At 41.6% G+C, this 23,796-nt stretch overlaps 1 protein-coding gene across 1 annotated transcript; it reads left to right on the forward strand.

Moving 5' to 3' along the window:
• The first annotated feature begins 1,874 nt into the window (after nucleotides 1–1,874).
• LOC138096908 (zinc finger protein 665-like) lies at nucleotides 1,875–18,781 on the forward strand. The gene is made up of 3 exons (XM_068993148.1): nucleotides 1,875–1,994; nucleotides 5,433–5,559; nucleotides 16,509–18,781. Exons 1-3 carry the CDS (start codon nucleotides 1,875–1,877, stop codon nucleotides 18,779–18,781), a joined length of 2,520 nt encoding a protein of 839 aa, XP_068849249.1.
• The last annotated feature ends 5,015 nt before the right edge of the window (nucleotides 18,782–23,796 follow it).

The raw sequence follows: 23,796 nt of genomic DNA on the forward strand, positions 1-23,796 counted from the left end.
TCACTCTCTCACTTTCATCAAGAGGCTCTTTCGTTCTTCAATTTCTGCAATAAGATTGGTGTCATATGCATATCTGAGGTTACTGATATTTTTCCTGGCAATCTTGATTCCAGCTTGTGCTTCAGCCCAGCATTTTGCATGATGTGCTCTGCGTGTAAATTAAGTAAGCAGGGTAAGAGTATGCAGCCTTGATGAACTCCTTTCCCAATTTGGAACCAGTCTGTTATTCTATGTTCAGTTCTAACTGTTGCCTTTTGACCTGCGTGCCGATTTCTCAGGAGGCAGGTCAGGTGGTCTGGTATTCCCATCTCTTTAAGATTTTTCCACAGTTTGTTGTGATCCACACAGTCAAAGGATTTGGCCTATTCAATAAAGCAGAAATAGATGTTTTTGTGGAACTCTCTTGCTTTTTTGATGATCCAGTGGATGTTGGCAATTTGATGTCTGGTTCCTCTGCCTTTTCTGCATCCAACTTGAACATCTGGAAGTTCATAGGTCACATACTGTTGAAGCCTGGCTTGGAGAACTTTTAGCATTACTTTGCTAGCATGTGAGCTGAGTGCAGTTGTGCAGTAGTTTAAACATTCTTTGGCATTGCCTTTCTTTGGGATTCAATGAAAACTGACCTTTTCCAGTCCTGTGGCCACTGCTGAGTTTTCCAGATTGGCTGTCGTATTGAGTGCAACACTTCCACAACATCATCTTTTAGGATTTGAAATAGCTCAGCTGAAATTCCATCACCTCCACTAGCTTTGTTCATAGTGGTGCTTCCTAAGGCCCACTTGAATTTGCATTCCAGGATTTCTCACTCTGAGTGATCACAACATCGTGGTTATCTGGGTCATGAAGACCTTTTTTGTGCAGTTCTTCTGTGTATTCTTGCCACGTCTTCTAAATATCTTCTGCTTCTGCTAGGTCCATACCATCTCTGTCCTTTTCTGTGCCCATCTTTGCATGAAATGTTCCCTTGGTATCTCTAATTTTCTTCAGGAGATCTCTAGTCTTTCCCGTTCATTGTTTCCCTCTAAGTTCTTTGCATTGATCACTGAGGAAGGTTTTCTTATCCCTTCCCGTGTAGATGGAGATTTTTGTCACGTGGGAGAGGTTGGATGAATGTAGACAATATTACGCTAATTGAATTAGGACAGACAGGGTAAGACTGATATTGTATGTGCTCACTTATATGTAGAATGTAAAAAAGTGAAACTCACTAGTACCAGACAGTGGGATGGTGGTTATCTGGGGCTGGGAGGTGGGGAGGTTGGGGAGATGTTCGTCGAAGGGTGGTACAGACTTTGAGTTATAAAATGACTGAGTCCTGGGGAGGTGTGTGCAGCACGCTGACCATAGTTAACCCTGTTCTATTACTGCATGCTGGGAATTTGTCAGGAGACTCCGTCGTCAGTGTTTTCACCACACACAGAACATGGGCATTTGGAGGTGATGGATGTGTTGCTTCGTGGATTGTGATAAATATTTCAGAGGGTACAGGTGTCACATGATCACATGGTGTATGGTGTATGTACACATAACCCTTCTCGTTAGTCTCAGTAAAGCTGGAAAAGAAGAAAGTGGGAGGTGGCCTGGCCTTAATCTTCACTAGTGATCAACCCAGGCTTCTCATGAGATCATGAGGCATTTTGCCCGGGCATGTTTTGTAACCCTCCCCCAAAAGTCATGCCCCTCAAGATCTCGAGCGGGGTCTCTGCCCAGGAATGTGCACAGGCTGCGGATGATTCCAATCTGGATCCTGCATTGAGCACCAGGGCAATTAGCCTCCACTTCTGAGGCGGAGATCAAGCCCTGGGAGAGCGAAGGGCACTCTGCTCTGAGTGGGGCTGGACCAGGGCCTGCTGTGTGACCTGAAGGGGATCATGGGGTCAGTGGAGGTGCCCCCTGCTTCTGTGTACATAAGACCTCACCAGGAGGGGAGTGTGATCCGAGGGAAAGTGTGGGAAAGTCCCATGTTGGACTCTGTGCGGGAGTTGACCGTCGTGAGTCCCTCTTGAGACTGGGCACAGAGGACTGTCTGTTCCACACTGTGAGGGGTTCTCTGTGTATGTGGTTGGGTCTCAGGGAGGGGATGTGTTGACCCTAAGTGTTAAACAGCATGTTTTCCACTTTCATGATAGAACTGTGAAGACTCATGGACGAAGAAGCCCAGAAGAGGAAAGAACAGGAGTCAGGCATGGCTCTTTCTCCGGTAAGGTCATATTCTCAGTGGATTCTCACACTCCCTTCCTGAAATGCCCTTTTCTGGACTCGCTAATCGTGTCTGACTCTGAGGTATCCTGTCTGACTCCAGTACATGCACACTCACCTGGGTCCTTCCCTCAGGGCCAGTTGTCTCCACTTAGATCCCGTCTCCCCATGACCTGGTGACCTGGCCCTTGTGAGGAGGCTCCCCTGGGCACCGTCCTGGGCAGGGCTTCTCACCCATGGGTTGGAGACAGGGTCTCGTGCTGTTGGGCAGCAGGGGTTGCTTAGGGCCCATGTGGATGTACTGTCTGCTCTTTGTCAATCAGGGTAAAGAAGCTGTAGGTAGACCTCAGGTATTAACATGTACAGTACACGGTAAAATCTGCCAAAGAGGCCAATGAGGGGAAATCAGTTCTGACTTTTTATAGTACATTTAAAACCAAATGAGCACCTCCCTAAAAACTTAAGTGTTTGGGAATGGAATGGAACGTTCAGAAAGAGATGTCAGGGCTAGGGAGTATTTCGTTACACCATCTAATTTAAACTGTGAAATCGGGCTTACTAAGTTTTTTCCTTTCTTTTTTGAGCACATGATTCAGCTTCCAGGGTCTTAGTTCGCTGAGTAGGGATCGAACCTGAAAGTGATAGATCTTAATCACTGGACCATGAGACAATATTCCAACTTTACTAATCTTGATTCAGTATTTTCTTAGTGGAATAAAATAATAAATTTTGGGGTTTGTTAATAAGTACATACCTAAAATTAATGATAAAAATCACATTATGATTTTTAAAATATATTAATTTCCTGTACTCTGACTTCGTTGCTTCAGTGTCTTTTCCCTAGTTCTGGAGAGTGGTGACCACTCTGGTTGCAATGCGAATGCTTCTCATTGTGGTGGCTTCTCTTGTCTTGCAGCCCAGGCGCTAGAGCACGCCGGCTTCAGTAGTTTCACCTCCTGGGCTCTACAGCTCTGGCTCAGGAATTGGAATTCACGGGCTTAGTTGCCCCTCAGCATGTGGGATCTTACCAGACCAGGCAACAACCTGTGTTTCTTACATTGGTCAGTGGACTCTTTACCACTGAGCCACCGGGGACGGCATCATATTATTTTTAAATACAGGTATTTTATACAGATTGGTGTTAAAGTATTTTCTGTATTATTTTCTGCTTGTACTACTTTTTATATTTTTAATACTATAAGATAATGTTGAGGACTTCCCTGGTGATACAGTGGATAGCAATGTGTCTGCCAATGTAGGGGACACAGATTCCATCCCAATTCCTGGAAGATGCCACAGAGCAACTAAGCCCATGCCCAACAACTGCTGTGGCTGTGCTCTGGAGCCCAGAATCCTTAACTACCGAAGCCCGCATGCTTGAGCTTGTCTTCCGAAACAACAGAAGCCACTGCAATGAGAAGCCTGGGCACTGCAGACACAACTCCATGCAGTGTGGCCACAAGTAGAGAGAGCTGTATCACAGCAACGAAGGCCCAGCGTAAACAAACCAAATAAGCTGTAAAAAGGAAATAGAATGTTAACTAACTTACTGAATCAAACTTACATTTGATTCACTTTTAATGTCCCAAAGATGCCAAAATATAGGAGAAGGGAATGGCCAACCACTCCAGTTTTCTTGCCTGGAGAATCCCATGGACAGAAGAGCCTGGCAGGCTACAGTCCATGGAGTCCCATAGAGTCTGACATGACTGAACCAACTAAACATCAGCCTTCTCACATAGCAGAGTGATTGCTGAAAAACAAACCTAAACCTCTTAAGTTTCCTCCTGCAGATTCTTAAGTCATGTCCAGTTGCTTCTGAAATAACATCCTCAATTTATATGCCTTGCAGAAATCAGCCTCTGCCTGGCATTACCCCATCTTCATTCCCACGTTGCAGTCACACTGGCTGGTTTTCTGTTCAGTAAATATCTTCCTGTGTCAGAGCACTCAGGCTCTTCTCTCTGCTTATAAAACTCTTCCATTTCCCACCTTGCCAATCCTAAGTGTTTCTTCCTCACAGAGACCTTGTCTGACTTCTCCATGTAGGTCAAGACTTTCTGTTGAATCTTCTCTTAGCACCAGGCCTGTTTCAGAGCACATATAAAAATAGGTGATGTTAAAATTATGGATGTAATTGGCCGGCTGGCTGATGGATGATAAGCTCCATCATGTTCACTGCTGTTCTCCCAGTTAGGGACACAGAGTTGATACTCAGTAAGTTTTGATTGAACGAAAGGAAAAAATAAAGACAACTCTTGTTTCAATCAATTGTGTGTTTCCATGTGCATGCATAGTGCATGGATATGTCACTCCATGATTTTATTACAAAACCACCTCATAAATATGGTTTATGCTTAGAGCAGTTGCAGTTGTATCTTAAGTGTGTATTCCATGGTCTTTAATATTTTCCACCTCACCACATGAATAATGTAAATAGTAGTCAGATTATTGACATTGTGTGGGTTGGGGGGTAGAGGGGGTGACCCTGTACAGTGACTATTTATGCTGTTCCATTGCACTTCAGCTCCCTTGAACTTGTTTCAGGTATTCTCAGAGAACTCTCTAGGGATGGTCTTTTATACTGTTGCTTAACTCTTTGAATCCTTAGGTTCAGTTGTCTCTCCCAACCGCCTGAGCTCAGGTGCTGTTGCCTCATTTCTTAACTGTTTGATGGGAGCTTTTTATTACAGTGACAGAGCTTTCTCCCCAGTAAGATGGACACAGATCTTTCTCTACTGTTGCTGTTTTGTTGATGACAAGTTCATATGGGCAAAGTCTTTAGAGTAATGCTTAGTGTGTATGAAGTGTTGAGACACCTCTCATCAGTGTGATGATGACATCCTCATCACAGTCTGTGTTCTTTTAAAGCCATGTGAACTTTGTCCTCTCTGAAGACAGCAGTCTTGCTGTAACTCATGTAGATAGTGAATGTCACTCAGTGTGTAGAACATAACACTTCTGCATCAACGACCCACTGTTGATTGGAATTTGTATATTTTTCCCGTCTTGTCCACTCCCATAATGAATTCATGTTGACTGGAGGATATCATCATCTTGTGAAAATAAAAAGGAAATTAGAGAGCAGCAATTTGCTCCATATAGATTTGCATGGATCTATCAGAATATTACTTGAGCTGAATTGACTTCACCTGTCTCACTTCTTCTCCTTTTCTTTGAAAATAAGAACCCTCCTCAGGGCCCATTGGTGAAATGTATTTTCATTTCAGGCACAATTGACCTTCAAGGATGTGTTCATAGATTTCACTCCCGAGGAGTGGGACTGTATGAACCCTGCCCAGAGGACCTTGTACAAGGACGTGATGGTGGAGACCCTCGGGAACCTGCTGTTTGTGGGTGAGGATCACTTCCCTCTGAAGTAGGGATCTACTTTGGGGTATCTCTGCATTTTCTCTGGGAGCCCTGTTTTTCTTGACTGAGCTGAAAACGTTGTTCATTCAGACATGTAAGGCTTCGTGTTTGGCATCGGGAGTTCAAACTTGTCTTTCCTTCTGATGACCTGCCCCCTGTGTGATACAGAAGGAGTTTTTCCAGAGCTTGAGTGTTTATAAAACTGATTTCAAACTTTGAAATATCCAGTTGTCTGTGTTATACCGCTGTGTTCTTGGTTCAGTAACTCCTGGGAAGGAACTAGGTACCTGATGCCTCCTATACTGTGTAGTATACTGTTCCCTGTGCATTCAGAAGGAGGCAAATAGTAAAGTAATCTGTGAAATATTTTTCTGCCCATCATAATGTCCTCACTTCTTGACTGACAAAAGAGCTGGGATTTTCCACCTGCCAATGCAGGAGACACAGGTTCGATGCCTGGTCTGGAAGATCCCACATCACAGAGCAGCTAAGCCCGTGGGCCAGATCTACTAAAGCAGCATTCTAGAGCCTGGAAGCTGTGATTACTGAGCCCACATAGGACAACTACATGGTACCCAGGAGAAGCCAAAGCAAATGAGAAGCCCAAACACTGCAACTGGAGAGTAACCCCTACTTGCCCAACTTGGGGAAAAGTCCAAGCAGCAATGATCACACACTCCAGCCAAATTAAATGAATAAACAAAATTATTAAAGATAGAAAATGCATTTATTTTTTTAAAAAAAGAAAGTTTGGATTCTGGAAGAAACCAAGTATGACATTTCTTCTGAGCAGGAATTTCTGATTCTGACCTAAATCATAACTATTTTGTAGCATGACAAAGATCCCTGGATTGTGGAGAATGAGGTGCTAATTAGCAGAAAATCAGATGAATGGGAAAGGATCAAGAGTATGATTTCAGGTCAGCTGTCACAAGGACACAGAGGAAGCCACACCATTCACTGTGTTTGGGAAAGTCTTGAAGTGCGAGAGTTCTGTGAGAAAACAGGTATTTAGTGTTTGTGAACTCTCACAGGAGGTTTTTCTTCTCTTCAACTTCCTGCTCTGTTCTTTGACCTGTGAAATGTACATCACCCTCCAGTGGTGCTTTAGTGCCCACAGAGACAAAGGCAAGGCTTTTGGGTTTTTTTTTGTTTGGCTGTACTGGGTGTCTATTTCCTGTATGGCCATTTCTCTATTTGAGACAAGTCGGGGCTACTCTCTGCTTGCAGGGTGCATGGCTTCTCGTTGCGGTGGCTTCTTTTGTTGTGTTGCACCAGCTCTGGGCACACGCGCTTCAGTAGTTTCGCTACACAGGCTCAGTATCTGTCCTTCAGCTTAGTTGCTCGCTGGCATGTGAGATCTTCCCAGAACAAGGATTGAACCCATGTCTCCCGCATTGGCAAGCTAACTTTTTACCATGCGACCACTAGGGTGTTAGGGAAATTAAATAAATAGTCCTGTTTAGGCTTCAAGACAAAGCAGTGCATACCTCTGTGCTTGCCTCCAACCTGCCTGGACACACCCTGACTGCGAGTACCCTGACTGCCTGCTGTGAGTGCAAGGCTTGCAGCACCATAGATAAGTTAGGACACAAATCTTGAGATTGATCACCTTTGAGATTGTTCAAAGAGGCTCTGACCAACCCAGCCCCAGGCTGAGGAACATCCAAGTTTCATAAGACAAAACGAACAGCATTAAGATGAAACCAGAGCTGCTGTTTGCTCACAGATGGATGATATCAGTCTGCATCCTGGGATGATAAGCAGGAACCCCTAACTGTAGTATTAAAGCCCCACTCATGGAATGGACAGGCTGCCGGGGGTCTATTAGCAATTGAAACTCCAGATGTGCTGTGTCCTGGGATTTCCCAGGGCTGCTCCAGTGTGGATGTTGGTCAAAAGCCAATTTGGTGATGTATCCTGTGCTGTTTCTATTTCCTTGTCTTTTCAGTTCAGTTCAGTCAGTCAGTCATGTCTGACTCTTTGCGACCCCATGAACTGCAGCACGCCAGGCCTCCCTGTCCATCACCAACTTCTGGAGTTTACCCAAACTCATGTCCATTGAGTTGGTGATTCCATCGAGCCATCTCATCCTCTGTCCTCGCCTTCTTCTGCCCACAATCCCTCCCAGCATCAGAGTCTTTGCCAATGGGTCAACTCTTCGCATGAGGTGGCCAAAGTACTGGAGTTTCAGCTTTAGCATCAGTCCTTCCAAAGAACACCCAGGACTGATCTCCTTTAGAATGGACTGGTTGGATCTCCTTGCAGTCCAAGGGACTCTCAAGAGTCTTCTCCAACACCACAGTTCAAAAGCATTAATTCTTCAGTGCTCAGCTTTCTTCACAGTCCAACTCTCACATCAATACATGACCACTGGAAAAACCATAGCCTTAACTAGATGGACCTTAGTCAGCAAAGTAGTGTCTCTGCTTTTGAATATGCTGTCTAGGTTGGTCATAACTTTCCTTCCAAGGAGTAAGCGTCTTTTAATTTCATGGCTGAAATCACCATATGCAGTGATTTTGGAGCCCAGAAGTATAAAGTCTGACACTGTTTCCACTGTTTCCCCATCTATTTGCCATGAAGTGAAGGGACCAGATGCCATGATGTTCGTTTTCTGAATGTTGAGCTTTAAGCCAACTTTTTCACTCTCCTCTTTCATTTACATCAAGAGGCTTTTTAGTTCCTCTTCACTTTCTGCCATAAGGGTAGTGTTATCTGCATATCCGCAGAGAAGGCAATGGCACCCCACTCCAGTACTCTTGCCTGGAAAATCCCATGGACAGAGGAGCCTGGTAGTCTGTAGTCCATGGGGTCGCTGAGGGTTGGACACTACTGAGCGACTTCACTTTCACTTTTCACTTTCATGCATTGGAGAAGGAAATGGTAACCCACTCCAGTGTTCTTGCCTGGAGAATCCCAGGGACAGGAGAGCTTGGTGGGCTGCCTCTCTGGGGTCACACAGAGTCGGACACGACTGATGTGGCTCAGCAGCAGCAGCAGCAGCATCTGCATATCTGAGGTTATTGATACTTCTCCTGGCAATCTTAATTCCAGCTTATGCTTCTTCCAGCCCAGCGTTTCTCATGATGTACTCTGCATATAAGTTAAATAAGTGGGGTGACAAAATACATCCTTGATGTACTCCTTTTTCTATTTGGAACCAGTCTGTTGTTCCGTGTCCAGTTCTAAGTGTTCCTTCCTGACCTGCATACCGGTTTCTCAAGACAGAAGTCAGGTGGTCAGGTATTCCCATCTCTTTCAGAATTTTCCACAGTTTATTGTGATCCACACAGTCAAAGGCTTTGGGACAGTCAATAAAGCAGAAATAGATGTTTTTCTGGAACTCTCTTGCTTTTTCAATAATCCAGCGGATGTTGGCAATTTGACCTCTGGTTCCTTTGCCTTTTCTAAAACCATCCTGAACATCTGGAAGTTCACAGTTCACGTATTGCTGAAGCCTGGCTTGGAGAATTTTGAGCATTACTTTACTAGTGTGTGAGGTGAGTGCAATTGTGCAGTAGTTTGAGCACTCTTTGGCATTTCCTTTCTTTGGGATTCGAATGAAAACTGACCTTTTCCAGTCCTGTGTCCACTGCTGAGTTTTCCAAATTTGCTGGCATATTGAGTGCAGCGATTTCACATCATCATCTTCCAGGATTTGAAATAGCTCAACTGGAATTCCATCACCTCCACTAGCTTTGTTCATAGTGATACTTTCTAAGGCCCACTTGACTTCACAGTCCAGGATTTCTGTCTCTAGGTGAGTGATCACACCATCGTGATTATCTTAGTCGTGAAGATCTTTTTTGTACAGTTCTTCTGTGTATTCTTGCCACCTTTTCTTAATATCTTCTGCTTCTGTTAGGTCCATACCATTTCTGTCCTTGATTTTGTTCATCTTTGCATGAAATGTTCCCTTGGTATCTCTGATTTTCTTGACAAGAACTCTAGTCTTTCCCATTCTATTGTTTTCCTCTATGTCTTTGCATTGATCTCTGAGGAAGGCTTTCTTATCTCTCCTTGCTATTTTTTGGAACTCTCCATTCAGATGCTTATATCTTTCCTTTTCTCATTTGCCTTTCGCTTCTCTTCTTTTCTCAGCTATTTCTAAGGCCTCCCCAGACAGCCATTTTGCTTTTTTGCATTTCTTTACCATGGGGATGGTCTTGATCCCTGTCTCCTGTACAATGTCAGGATCCTCTGTCCATAGTTCATCAGGCACTCTATCTATCAGATCTGGTCTCTTAAATCTATTTGTCACTTCCACTGTATAATCATAAGGAATTTGATTTAGGTCATACCTGAATGGTCTAGTGGTTTTCCCCACTTTCTTCAATTTGAGTCTGAATTTGGCAATAATGAGTTCATGATCTGAGCCACAGTCTGCTCCCAGTCTTGTTTTTCCTGATTGTATAGAGCTTCTCCACCTTTGGCTGCAAAGAATATAATCAGTCTGATTTTGGTGTTGACCATATGGTGATGTCCATGTGTAGAGTGTTCCCTTGTGTTGTTGGAAGAGGGTGTTTGCTATGACCAATGCATTCTCTTTGCAAAACTCTATTAGCTTTTGTCCTGCTTCATTCTGTATTCCAAATTTGCCTGTATCGCCAGGTGTTTCTTGACTTTGTACTTTTGCATTCCAGTTCCCTATAATGAAAAGGACATCTTTTTTGGGTGTTCTGAAAGGTCTTGTAGGTCTTCATTGAAGCGTTCAACTTCCTCTTCTTCAGCGTTACTGGTTGGGGCATAGACTTGGATTACTGGGATATTGAATGGTTTGCCTTGGAAACGAACACAGATCATTCTGTCGTTTTTTAGATTGCATCCAAGTACTGCATTTCAGACTCTTGTTGACCATGATGGCTATTCCATTTCTTCCAATGGATTCCTGCCCACAGAAGTAGATATAATGGTCATCTGAGTTAAATTCACCCATTCCAGTCCATTTTAGGTCACTGATTGCTAGAATGTCAACGTTCACTCTTGCCATCTCCTGTTTGATGTCTTCCGTTTGCCTTGATTCATGGACCTAACATTCCAGGTTCCTGTGCAATATTGCTCTTCACAGGATTGGACCTTGCTTCTATCACCAGTCCCATCCACAGCTGGGTGTGGTTTTTGCTTTGGCTCCATTCCTTCATTCTTTCTGGAGTTCTTTCTCCACTGATCTCCAGTAGCCTATTGGGCACCTACTGACCTGGGAGTTCCTCTTTCAGTCGTCTATCATTTTGCCTTTTCATACTGTTCATGGGGTTCTCAAAGCAAGAATACTGAAGTGGTTTGCCATTCTCTTCTTCAGTGGACCACATTCTATCAGACCTCTCCACCATGACCCGCCTGTCTTGGGTGGCCCCACACGGCATGGGTTAGTTTCATTGAATTAGACAAAGCTAACATCAGTCCTTCCAGTGAACATCCAGGGCTGATCTCCTTTAGGACAAACTGGTTGGATTACTTCGTATATTGAAAGTCAGCTAAATAATTCTGTAATAAACATTGGAATATTTATTTGTATAGAATGAGTGTCCTATTAACAAATCCTTGGAACCTGAGACAAAAGTGAAAACTTTTGGCAAGGCATTAATTGGCACTGTGAGCAGGAATTGTGAGACAAAACACCACTTGTTAAGAAGCAAGAGATTAAGGTTTATGACGTTTTTATTTCTGGATGGGAAAATTCACCTTGTTACTCATTAGCTAATATATGGGACATCTTCTCTGGATTGTGTGAGAAGTGGAACCATAAATTAAACAGGGCTGAGCCCTTAGAAGTTACTGAATTCTTGTGACTCTTGCCCCTTGAGAAAGGGTAGGAATCTGCCCTGTTGGATGAGAGGCTGGATCCTCCTGTCTCCTACCATGAGGTACATAAAGCGAACTTAAAACTGTCTTAGAGAAGTTACTGGAAAAGTAATTATGTGATTAGTGAGGATGTTTGTCCATATTACAGTGTGAAAATTATATTTTGGCTGATCAAATCCTCACTTTTTAAGTCAGTTCTCTGTTGAGCCGGCCCACAGCTCCAGTAGTGTCCCCCACTGCCCTTTCTCTCTCCATTCTTGGTCCTTTTATGGCCTTTTACCCCTCCCAACCCCTCTGTCTCCCTCTCCATCAGCTGGCCCTCTTCTAACTTTGCCTGTCTCTCGGGGGAGGATGAGGCCAGCTTACCCCAGTCCTGCCCCCCAGTTTAGGATGTTTCTTTTTTTTTTTTTTTAGGATGTTTCTTTTCCCCTTCAGTTTCTTCTGAACAATCCAAGACCCCCATCTCCCCAGAGGGACAATCCAAGATTTTTATCACCCCATCTGCTGTTATTTTCACTGTCAATTTCAGCACTATTTGATCTGTATTTTAGCTATAAAATTATGACTATGGAAAGGAAAGGAAAGTTTTTTGACATAGGATAAATGTGCTATTCTGGTTGGAAAAAACTGGTTGGAATCTTTTTTTTTTTTTTTCTTTTTGAAAGTGCACAACTGGTTCTTTTTGCACATGGAGTTAAAAGCAACTAACCCGTTGAGACAGCTAGCCTAGAAAAACGCTTGAAGGTAACCTTTACCAGGGCATTCCAGATGACTCTAATTGTACAGAACCTGCCTGCAAGTGTGGCAAAGGTGGCTTTGATCCCTGGGTTAGGAAGATGCCCTGGAGGTGGGAATAGCAACCCACCGAGTGTTCTTGCCTGGAGAGTCCCATGGAAAGAGCAGCCTGGCGGGATACAGTCCATGGGATCGCAGATAGCTGGGCATAACTGAAGCAGCTTAGCACAGCACACAACCAAGTCCTTGACATACGGAACCCACTTTGCCTGAGGCCTCAACCTTGCACAAATTAGAATTTCAAACCAAGGGGAAAGTAAAAGGTCAAAGAGACATTTTAAATCTCAAGCAGAAAACTATGGTCTCTGTCTGTCCATCTGTGTGTCTGGATTTATGCATGTCACACTGTGTGTCTTTGTTTTTGGATAATATTGCTGAGGTTACTTTGTAAGTGAGATCTAATTCAGTTGGCTTTAAAAAAGGAAAACTAAGCACTTACAAATCAAACACTTATGAGAAATTAACCTAAATGTATTTCAGATGCACATGAACCGGGAAATAGTCACCATTAAATATCTAGTAACAACGTTTGTTTGCTCATCTAAGACAGACGTAAGTTGAGTCTTCAAACTGTGTAATGCTTTTATTGTATTACACTGATTACTGAGAGTTCAGTCCATGCATCGGAAAGATCCCTGGAGAAGTAAATAGCAACCCACTTCAGTATTCTTGCCTGGAGAATCTAGTGGAGGAGCTGGCAGGGTTTGCAAAAGAGTCCATGGGTTTGCAAAGAGTTGTACATGCCTGAAGCGACTTAGCACACACATAGGCACTGATTACTGATAATTTCCTGTCATAGAGAAACTAAAGAGATTTTGGATTATTAATATGTTTGCTGCTACCCTGAGATGTTTTCCATAAGAAAGCAAATGTTTTTAGAAGTTATCACTGGTATTTATGGTCACCATTCTATAAAATGCTAATATAAAGGACAGTTCATGGTTGCTTAAGGAAAGTAAGATCTGTGTTTTTAGTAACAAAAGCTATGAGCAATGAAATTGATTTGGGATGCTCATAGCAGTGAGTAGGAGCGAGCGGAAGCTGGAAGCAAGTTCTTAATTTCCCAGATGGAGACTCCTAACCCCTGGACCACAGGAGCCAACATTTAGGGCTAAGGTCCCTAGTCTGGCCTGCCTAGTTAGGTACAGATTCAGATGATGAGGCAGATGATAAAGAGTAAAGGACAAAGTTTATTGAAAGGAAAAGTACATGTGGCGAGGCACATGGGCAACCTCAGAGAGAGAGAGATGCCTTTGGGAAGTGTAAATTCTTTACAGAGGGGCGGTTTTCCAGGTCTTCATCTCCCCTCAGGCCAATCACCTTGTTTATTCGCCCTGGCTAATTTGTCTCAGGACCCTCCCCGGAGTGTGCATGGACACCTTAGCCAAGTTGGATCTCAAAGTGAAGGCTTCTGGGAGGAGCAAGACTCATTATGGCCTGGGATTATCCTGTGAGTTCTGACTCCAAGCAGCCTTTCTGGGCATGTGTAGTGTCTCCCTTAACAAACAGGGTTTTTTCCTTTCTTTGTCCTTGCCATAATTATTCCCTGAGATTAGAGAATGACTGTATTTACTCTGTTTTTGTTTGGTGTAAATTCCTCAACTGGAGCCCACATATCTCTTATCTCAGGGAATGCAAAGGGGAAGATGACACATTCAAGACATTTAACATGGAGCCCATCAGTCTCCTACCAGAAAATTACATGTTATTAGGGAGAAAGAAAGCAGGTCTGACTTACAAGTGGCTGTTGCTAAATGAAGAAAATGATTTAATTAGAAAAAAAAAAAAAAAGAGTTTTTATGCAAAGTGGACCTCCAAGAAAAGAGGTCCCAAAAGGCAAAGTCTTTATATGATCTGTAACAATCTGTCATTTGACTCCTGTCAATGTTTTTGCTTGACTATGGGAAGCATGTGATGAGGTGTTTCAAAGGGATCTATTTCCTCTTTGTCCCCCTTCTGTGCTGGATTCCATCGGATGCCTGCTTTTTGGTCCGTGTAGAACAGCACTGGCACCTCCAGAGATTATTTCGGACCCAGCCTGGTTCTCTTCCTGTTTGCTGCACTTGGGAGACCTCACTGGAAGAAGGGGAAGACTGGAAGCTCTTCGATTGCATTTGGTGTCTCAGATCCTACACAGAGCTGCCTTCAACCTGTCTTCCTGTTCAGAGCCCTCAGCTGTTCTTGTTGTTATTACTTTTGCCACATCCTTCAGGGGTGTGTGTAACAGGAATGTGGTTTGGATCTTCTGTGATTGTAACTCAGGAAACCTGTAAGGACAGTGGATATTGATTGAGGTCCTCTCTTAGACAGGACCTGAATTGATATCTTGTTGGTGCCTTGGAAACAATTTCCATGAAGGATGGCTGAGTAACACAATTACACAGGTCAGTTCTTGTGCCTGATCTGAAGTTTCTTTTTTACACTCCTGGAGTTCATTGTAACTTTTTGTCCTCTGTTCTGCCCAAGTGGGCCCTGATGGTTCAGAGCATGGATGAATCTGTAAGTCTTGGTTTCAGTCCTGCTTTTGGTCATTTACTTTCATATTCCCTGGAGTTGTGTACAGGAACCCTGTGAATCCACTACCTTTATTTGTAAAATTGAGGTAATTAGTGCTGTTAGGTGGCATAGAATGTTGCCTGTTTTACAGAAAAGGTCAGAAGTTACTGGGTCTTTTTGTCTTTTTTTTTTTTTTGCTGTGCCATGTGGCAGGTGGTATCTTAGTTCCCCATTCCTGGATTGAAATTGTGCCCCCTCCAGTGTATATGCGTAGTCCTAACAACTGGACCACCAGGGAATTTGCCTCAAAGATTACTTTTGCTTAAAGAATATATTTACTTCCTGTCTTGCTTATTGTGACATCTCTTTGTCTACTTTACATCTGGTATGTTTTTATTTTACTTTTCATTTTTATGAGAGTTGTCTCTGACTCTGGTTAATAGGTTTTCAAATAATATTGGTTTTCTTCATACCAATATATTACATTTTTAAAATGTTTTTTATTTTTGGTTGCACTGGGTCTTTGTTGCTTCAGGGGCTTTACATTACTTGTGGCAAGCAAGGGCTGCTTCTCCTTACAGTACACGGACTTCTCATTCTAATGCCTTCTCTTGTTACCGTGTGGGGGCTCTATGCCTGTGCCCAGTAGTTGTGACTCCCAAACTCTGGACCACAGAGTTGTGGCCTACAGCCTTAGTTGTTCCAAGGTATGTGGGAACTTCCCAGATCAGGGATGAAATCCTTGTGCCCTGTGTTAATTACCAGGTGGATTCTTTACCTCTGAGCCAGAAGGGAGGCCCCAAAGCTTGTTCCTTGACATGTATCTTGGAACCAATGAAGTTAGTAAGTTAAAGTTACTGTATAGATAGGGAATCTCTGTACAATCTCTGAATGACTGTTCTTCAAGTAGAAAATGTTTCATTTATTAATATTTTGTTATTTAAAGATGAGATGGTCTTCATGTATTACACAGTGTTACTGACATGAACAACTTGTCAATGTCATAAAATGCCTATACGTCTATCTACTGATCGATTTATAAGAGGTATTTAGAAAAGTTTTCTTTCTTTTTTTTTTTTTTTTCCATTATTTTAGGGAATTTCCTGAACAGTTGTCAGCTGCTATTTATGTTTTCCATTATTCATTATAGTGCTTCTTTGGGATTATTTACCATTGCAGTGTATTGCCTATTAATGACTGCTTGTTCAGTCGATTGTTCTGTCTGACTCTTTGTGATCTCATGGACAGTAGCCTGCTAAGCTCGTTATCCATGGAATTTTTTTCAGGCAAAGATAGTTCAGTGGCTGTCATTTCCTCCTCCAGGGGATCTCCCCCTCCTAGGGACTGAAGCTCCCTATCTTATGTCTCCTGCATTTGCAGGCTAATTCTTTACTACCAAGTCACCTATGTAGCCCTCTCTGTTCTTTACCGTTTACTTACGTATAAGTATGCATAAAGTGTGTACAATATGCCATATTTTCTCCTCAATTATGAGACAGCAGTGTGTTTACTACCAAGAAAAAAGAGTTTAGAAGTCATGGTGCGAAAATACCCTTTTCTTTGAGAACTGACATGAGTTTGGAAACAATTAATATGTTCTGATTGTATCTATGAAGCTAGGCTACCCTAAAATTAATTTGGATTACATGTGATTGCTCTTTGATTTTTAAAGAGTTCTATTTGTTTAGTGTTTCAAACATTTTTAACATCATCATTGGGAAGATGCGTAATTCTGTTCAGCATGGATATGCCTTTTGGTATAATACCATGTATTCAGCATGAAACAATTTATTTATGAGTTGTAATTGATAGAATGCATATGGTTTTTATATTTGTAGATGTGTCTCAAATACGTATGATCAAGAAATTACAGACAAAAGGAGACAGTGGTAAAGAAGAAATTTTTCAAAGAGTGGTATTTGGAAGAGCCAAAAGCCATGAAATAGAAGATTTTTTCCTCAGAAAGATACGGGAAAATATGTATGATTTTGAGTGTCTGTGGACATATGATGAAAGAAATGACAGAGAAACCTCTATATCCCATAACAACAATCTCACCGATAGAAGAGCTCATGATAGTAGAAGTGATGCAGGAAATAAGCCTGTTGAAAGGCATGGATCAAGCTTTCAGGATCAGTTGCAGATACTTGAATCTGAAGGGACAGTTTCTGAATGTAGTCAGGTTGTGGCAAATATCAACAGTAGCGCCTCAGGTTTACCACCTCAGAGAACTCGTAGTGTCCGTAAAGGCAATTCTCATAAACAAGCGAGTGCTGTTATACATCCCTCAGAACTGGTACCAGACCAGGAAGCACACAAGAAAAAATCTTACAGTTGTAATGAGTGTAACATAACTTTTCTTCAGGACTCAGAACTCACTAGACATCAAAGAATCCATACAGGAAGAAAAGCATATAAATGTAACATATGTTGTAAGGCTTTTAATGATAAATCGACCCTTATAGTTCATCAGAGAAATCATACTGGAGAAAAACCATATAAATGTGATGTGTGTGGCCACTGCTTTAAACAGCATACACACCTACAACATCATCGGCGAGTTCATACTGGAGAGAAACCATATAAATGTGATGTGTGTGGAAAGGCCTTTAGTCGAAAAGCAAGGCGTACAGTTCATCAGACCCTTCATACTGGAGAGAAACCGTATACATGTGAAGTATGTGGCCGTGGCTATACTCGAAAGTCACACCTTGGAATTCATTGCAGAGTTCATACTGGAGAGAAACCATATAAATGTGATGTGTGTGGAAAGGCCTTTAGTGTAAATGACAGGCTTGTAGTTCATCAGAGAGTTCATACTGGAGAGAAACCATATAAATGTGATGTGTGTGGCAAGGCCTTTAGTGTAAATGAAAGGCTTGTAGTTCATCAGAGAGTTCATACTGGAGAGAAACCATATAAATGTGATGTGTGTGGCAAGGCCTTTAGTGTAAATGTAAGGCTTGTAGTTCATCGGACAGTTCATACTGGAGAGAAGCCGTATACATGTGAAGTATGTGGTCGTGGCTATACTCAAAAGTCAATATTTTTAATTCATCAGAGAATTCATACTGAAGAGAAACCATATAAATGTGATGTATGTGGCAAGGCCTTTAGTGTAAATTCAAGGCTTGTAGTTCATCAGAGAGTACATACCGGAGAGAAACCATATAAATGTGATGTGTGTGGAAAGGCCTTTAGTCGAAAAGCAAGGTGTACAGTTCATCAGACCCTTCATACTGGAGAGAAACCATATACATGTGAAGTATGTGGCCATGGCTATACTCGAAAGTCAATACTTGTAATTCATTGGAGAATTCATACCGGAGAGAAACCATATAAATGTGATGTATGTGGCAAGGCCTTTAGTCTAAATTCAAGGCTTGTAGTTCATCGGAGAGTACATACTGGAGAGAAACCATATAAATGTGATGTGTGTGGCAAAGCCTTTAGTCTAAATGCAAGGCTTGTAGTTCATCGGAGAGTTCATACTGGAGAGAAACCATATAAATGTGATGTATGTGGCAAGGCCTTTAGTTTAAATTCAAGGCTTGTAGTTCATCGGAGAGTACATACTGGAGAGAAACCATTTAAATGTGATCTATGTGGCAAGGCCTTTAGTGTAAATTCAAGGCTTATAGTTCATCGGAGAGTACATACTGGAGAGAAACCATATAAATGTGATGTGTGTGGAAAGGCCTTTAGTCAAAAAGCAAGGTGTACAGTTCATCAGACCCTTCATACTGGAGAGAAACCGTATACATGTGAAATATGTGGCCGTGGCTATACTCAAAAGTCAAAACTTGTAATTCATGGGAGAATTCATACCGGAGAGAAGCCATTTAAATGTGATGTGTGTGGTAAGGCCTTTAGTGTAAATGCAAGGCTTGTAGTTCATCGGAGAGTTCATACTGGAGAGAAACCATATAAATGTGATATGTGTGGAAAGGCCTTCAGTCAAAATTCAGGCCTTGTAGTTCATCAGAGAGTTCATACTGGAGAGAAACCATGTAAATGTGATGTATGTGGACAGGCCTTTAGTCGAAATTCAATCCTTTCAATTCATAAGAGAATTCATACTGGAGAGAAACGTTACAAATGTAACAGTTAGGACAAACATTTTAGTGCACAGTCATCCTTAAATTGCCATCAGGCAGTTCATACAGGTGGAGAAGTGTAGAAAGGTAATTTATGTGGCAAAGTCTTCAGTTGCAGGTCTTTGCAGTTCATTGGAAACATATTGGAGAGAAACCATATAAATAATGATGTATGTGGCAAGGCCCTTAGTCAAACAGTAAACCTTGCATTTCATCAGAGAATTCATACTGGAGAGAAACCGTGTAAATGCGTTGTGTGTGGCTGATGCTTTACTGGAAACCCACAGCTTGGAATTCATCAGAGAATTCATACTGGAGAGAAACCATGTAAATGTGATCTCAGTGGCAAGGCCTTGAAATGCAAACCTTGCAGTTCATTGGAGAATTCATGCTGGAGAGAAAACTGACAAACGTAACCATTCTGATAAACGTTTTACTGCACAGCTAGCCTCACCATCATGCAGTTCATACAGGAGAGGCAGCATAGAAATGTGATGTCTGTGGGCAGTGCTTGAAATGACCATCTAAGAAATCAGATAATTCATAGTGGAGAAAAATGTTACAAATACAATAATTATGAGAAACATTTTAGTGCAGAGGTAATGAGTGTAGCAAAGCCTTTAGTCAGAGTTCAGGCCTTATAATTAATCAAAGAATTCATACTTTATAGAAAGCATACAAATGAAAGAAATACGGTAAAGCTTCTAGTGTATATTCAGCCTCAACTGACCATTGGGCAGTTCATACAGGAGGAAAACCACATAAATGGAATTTATATGACAAACCCTTCAGTCATAAAGCATATCAACTTCTTGACGCTCAGAAAAGTCAAACCAGAGGAAACCTCATGAATGTGGTAGGTGGCACAAAGCTTTGGTTCTGTGTTCAGACATAACTAGCCATCACGTAATTAATTCTGAATGGAAATCTTACCCCCACAGTGCATGTGGTGTCTTTTGGAAGGCATTCAGTTATTTACAACACATGAGAAAATTCATACTGGTGAGAATCCATACATTGAGAGCACAGTCTGTCCCTGATTGGAGGAAATCATGTAAATATAATGTGTGTGGCCAGGGCTTCAATAACAGGTGTCATCTTTCCCATCAGCAGAGAATTCGTAATGCAGAGACACAAATGTAAGAGTGTGGCAAATCCTTCAGGTGGCATTCAGGCCTCAAAAGACATCAGGTGATGGACCGGAGAGACCATCCAAATGCAGTCAGTGTGTCCAGGCTTTTGTCAGGTGTGTTTACACCTTAGGCTTCTTGAGAATATTCACACTGGATAGAAACTATATCAATGTAATGAGTGTGCTTTTAGACAACAGTCCTAAGTCAGGATTCAGTAAAGAAATAATTCTGGAGAGAAAGCTTACAAGTGACATGAGTGTGTAGAACCTTTACTTGGGGCTCACATTGCACTAGCCATCAGATGATCCATACTAGAGAGAACCTTACCAGTGTACAGAATATGGCACAACCTTTAGGTAAACTCAGGATTCACCAAATACTTTATACTTTGGCAGTTTTATACTATATGCTTTATGGAAGTTTTCACAGTTACTGCTCACTCTTTAGGTGTGTAAGAATATATATCCTGGAGTTAAACCACACAAATGTGATATTTGTGGGAAGAATTTTACCAAACGTCTAAGTTCGAAACATTCTGGAGCAATGCTCAAATGTAATGGGAGGGGGAAATTTTTCACCTTGAGTTGAAGTGTTAGACAAGACTCCATAGTGAAGAGGAGTCTTGGAAATGGATGGGCAAGGGCTTTCTGGAGGGTTCAGAGTACACTAGACTTCAGAATATATGTCTTTCTGAGAAACCACATAGAAGTAATGTGCACGCTGAAGCTTTAACTCAAAGATCAAAACTGTGGAACATGAGAGGATATATATGGAGAGCAAACTTTGACAGGTAATGAATATTGTGTGGTCTGTTCCATGAAATATTCACACCATGGGCATAATGAAGTGATTCATGTATGTCAGGAACTACACTACCGAATTTGGAATCATGTTTAAGAAAAGAATATTTCCTCAAGATTCTCCCCCCCCCAAATTCATATTGAAGAGAATCCTTATACAATTGTAATGAATTTGACCATCTTTTGTGACAGTTCTTACAGCAGATCACAGAAGAGAGAATTCATTTGAGGAATAAATCTTCAGTTCTCCAGCACTAACCTAGGATATTACTGCAGAATAATTAAGTATGTTGAAACTTAACCACATGTGTGAAAATGGCCCATTATCTTCAGTGTGTATTTAATTACTTGAATTTTCTTGAGAATGTCACATTATTGTTCTTTATTTCCTGAAAGTTATAAATTCTTATAGCTTTCTTAGAGACTTTCATGATGGTCTCTGCAAAGAAATGAGTAAGATGAAGGGGCTGACTTCATTAGGTGTGGTTCATTTATATCTATCTATCCTGGTAAAACAGGGACACTGAGATATCAAATTCGATGGTGTGTGAATTAGGATCAGTGAGGGACAGAGAACCATATAAAACCATAAGATGAGTCAGCATGCTCATTATGTTCAGTGTGCCCTGTACACAGGTCACCACAGTTAAAGAACTGAACGCTCTACCATCTGACCATGCAAAGAGCAGGCTGGACATTGAGGGACTTGGGCTTTTCATGGGAGGGGAGTTGACAGGTTACTGGGGAAATAGTACCAGGGAAATGGTGGTCCTTTACTCCCTTAACTAGCAGTTGCTGTTGTGTGTAAATGATTAATGGAAACTTATTCTTGGAAATTGAAGAGAGCAGTTTTCTTGAAAAATGTTAATCAAAAGAACCAGAAAGAGGATGCCCATGTATCTGCTTCATCATTACCTGCTGCCATTTACAATGTGTCTCTTTTATTCAGAATGTATCATAAGTCTTGTGCTCTAATGAAATTTGTATCATTTTATCCATAACTCTGAATGGATCATGTTTCTTTCAACAACACAATTTTAATACACCTCAGTACTTCATATCAGAAACTAGCAATGCACCAAAGACTGTCAAGGTTGAAAGAATCTCTAAGAGGTTCTTTGCATGGTGAAATCAAATAGACAATTTTGGGATTGTATACTAACAATACGCAGTTAAGTTCTTCTCTCCACACTTTGTCCATAGCAGAGCAATTATAGATTCTGGCCCTGTAAAACCTACCCCCCGTTTATATGTGCACTACATGATATTTCCCAATGTTATCTTTTGTGCCCAAGTAAAATTTAAAAGTATGTGCCTGATTTACATGAAGTGAAAATAGGAATAATAAACATGCAAAAATTAGGAAATAAAAAACTTTGGAAATAAGGGTAACAGTGACGTGTCTTTTGGACCTTGGAGCATTCTGGAAAAAATGGGTGCCCTGTTTCATACATCAAAGTGCCACTGGCTATCTGTTTTACATATGGCAATATACGTTTCAGTGCTATTGTTTCAAATCACACCATACTATTTGTTTTTTCAATAGTTTTTCCTTAGCATAATTTTTTCTGTCCACATGTTATGACCAAGATTTAATGTTGAGTTTACATTTCTTCCCTGACTTACTCTAACAAATCCACCTCAGTGGGTTGTTTTCAGATTTTAGAACATGAAAAATGCACATACATAAGACAGTGACGGGACATAGTAGGTACCCTATAACCATGAAGACAGACAATTCCTTTAGGACTTGAGTTAATACACGGAAATATTTACAAATAGTGCATAGTTGATAATTTTGCTGAAAATTCTAATATCTTCTGAAAACGTTATATTTTATACTCTGCTGTGTTGTTCACATGTGACAGTGCTTCCAGACAACAAAGAAACGAGAAAAATAGATTACAATTTTTTTTTAAAGTAAATTGCCTACTGCTGCTACTGCTAAGTCACTTCAGTCGTGTCCAACTCTGTGTGACCCCATAGAGAGCCCACCAGGCTCTCCCGCCCCTGGGATTCTCCAGGCAAGAACACTGGAGTGGGTTGCCATTTCCTTCTCCAATGCATGAAAGTAAAAAGTGAAAGTGAACTCGCTCAGTCATGTCCGACTCTTAGCAACGCCATGGACTGCAGCCTACCAGGCTCCTCCATCCATGGGATTTTCCAGGCAAGAGTACTGGAGTGGGGTGCCACTGCCTTCTCCGTAAATTGCCTAATTACCCTCAAATGGTCATACTGTAATTTGACATTCCATTACATTGGGCTTCCCTGGTATCTCAGACAGTAAATTGTCTGCCCTCAATGAGGGAGACCTGGGTTCGATTCCTGGGTCAGGAAGATCCCCTGGAGAAGGAAATGGCAACTGACTCCAGTACTCTTGCCTGGAAAATTCCATAGATGGAGGAGCCTGGTAGGCTACCGTCCATGGATCGCAAAGAGTCGGACATGACTGAGCAACTTTACTGGCACTGGTACATTGAGGAAATATTGACAACTATATATTATTATATAGTTATATAACTATACTATATATAATTATATACTATATAATTATATATATAATATATATTATTATACAAGTTTTTCTCAAGTATTTGAAGCTATGTCATCACAAGCATGAAACAGAAACACTTTTTATAAAGAAGGGTGCAGTTCTCATTAAAGGAGATTTTTTTCCCCTCTAGTAATTTTTTAAATATAACTGATTCAATTCGCTCTATGCCTGATACTAACACAACATTGTGAACCTACTCTACTTTCAAGTTTAAATAAAAGAGCAAAGCAAAGTCGGGGTGAGGCGGATTTATACTGGGGGGTGAGGTGGGTATGGGTATAGGATACTGCTGGGTCCCAAGAGGATTCAGATCTTTCAAGGGGTTGGGATAAATGACAACCGAGGGACTCAGCCACACATGCATGTATCCATTCTCCCCCCAACTCCTGTCCCATCGAGGCTGCCACATAACATGAGCAGAGCTCCCTGTGCTATACAATCAGACGTTCCTGTTTTGTAAATGAGTTCATTGGTATCTTTTCTCAAATTTCAAATATATGTGATGTCTAATCTTTGTCTTTCTCTGACTTATTCACTTAGTA

The sequence above is a fragment of the Capricornis sumatraensis genome, chromosome 20 (genome assembly GCF_032405125.1).
Source record: "Capricornis sumatraensis isolate serow.1 chromosome 20, serow.2, whole genome shotgun sequence".
Taxonomy (NCBI): Eukaryota; Metazoa; Chordata; class Mammalia; order Artiodactyla; family Bovidae; genus Capricornis; species Capricornis sumatraensis.

Coding starts and splice junctions, on each gene's coding strand:
- LOC138096908 (XM_068993148.1), top strand. CDS start 1,875: ATGGGGTCAGTGGAGGTGCCCCCTGCTTCTGTGTACATAAGACCTCAC. Junction 1,995..5,432: donor CTGTGCGGGAGTTGACCGTC/GTGAGTCCCTCT, acceptor TTTTCATTTCAG/GCACAATTGACCTTCAAGGA. Junction 5,560..16,508: donor CGGGAACCTGCTGTTTGTGG/GTGAGGATCACT, acceptor TTATATTTGTAG/ATGTGTCTCAAATACGTATG.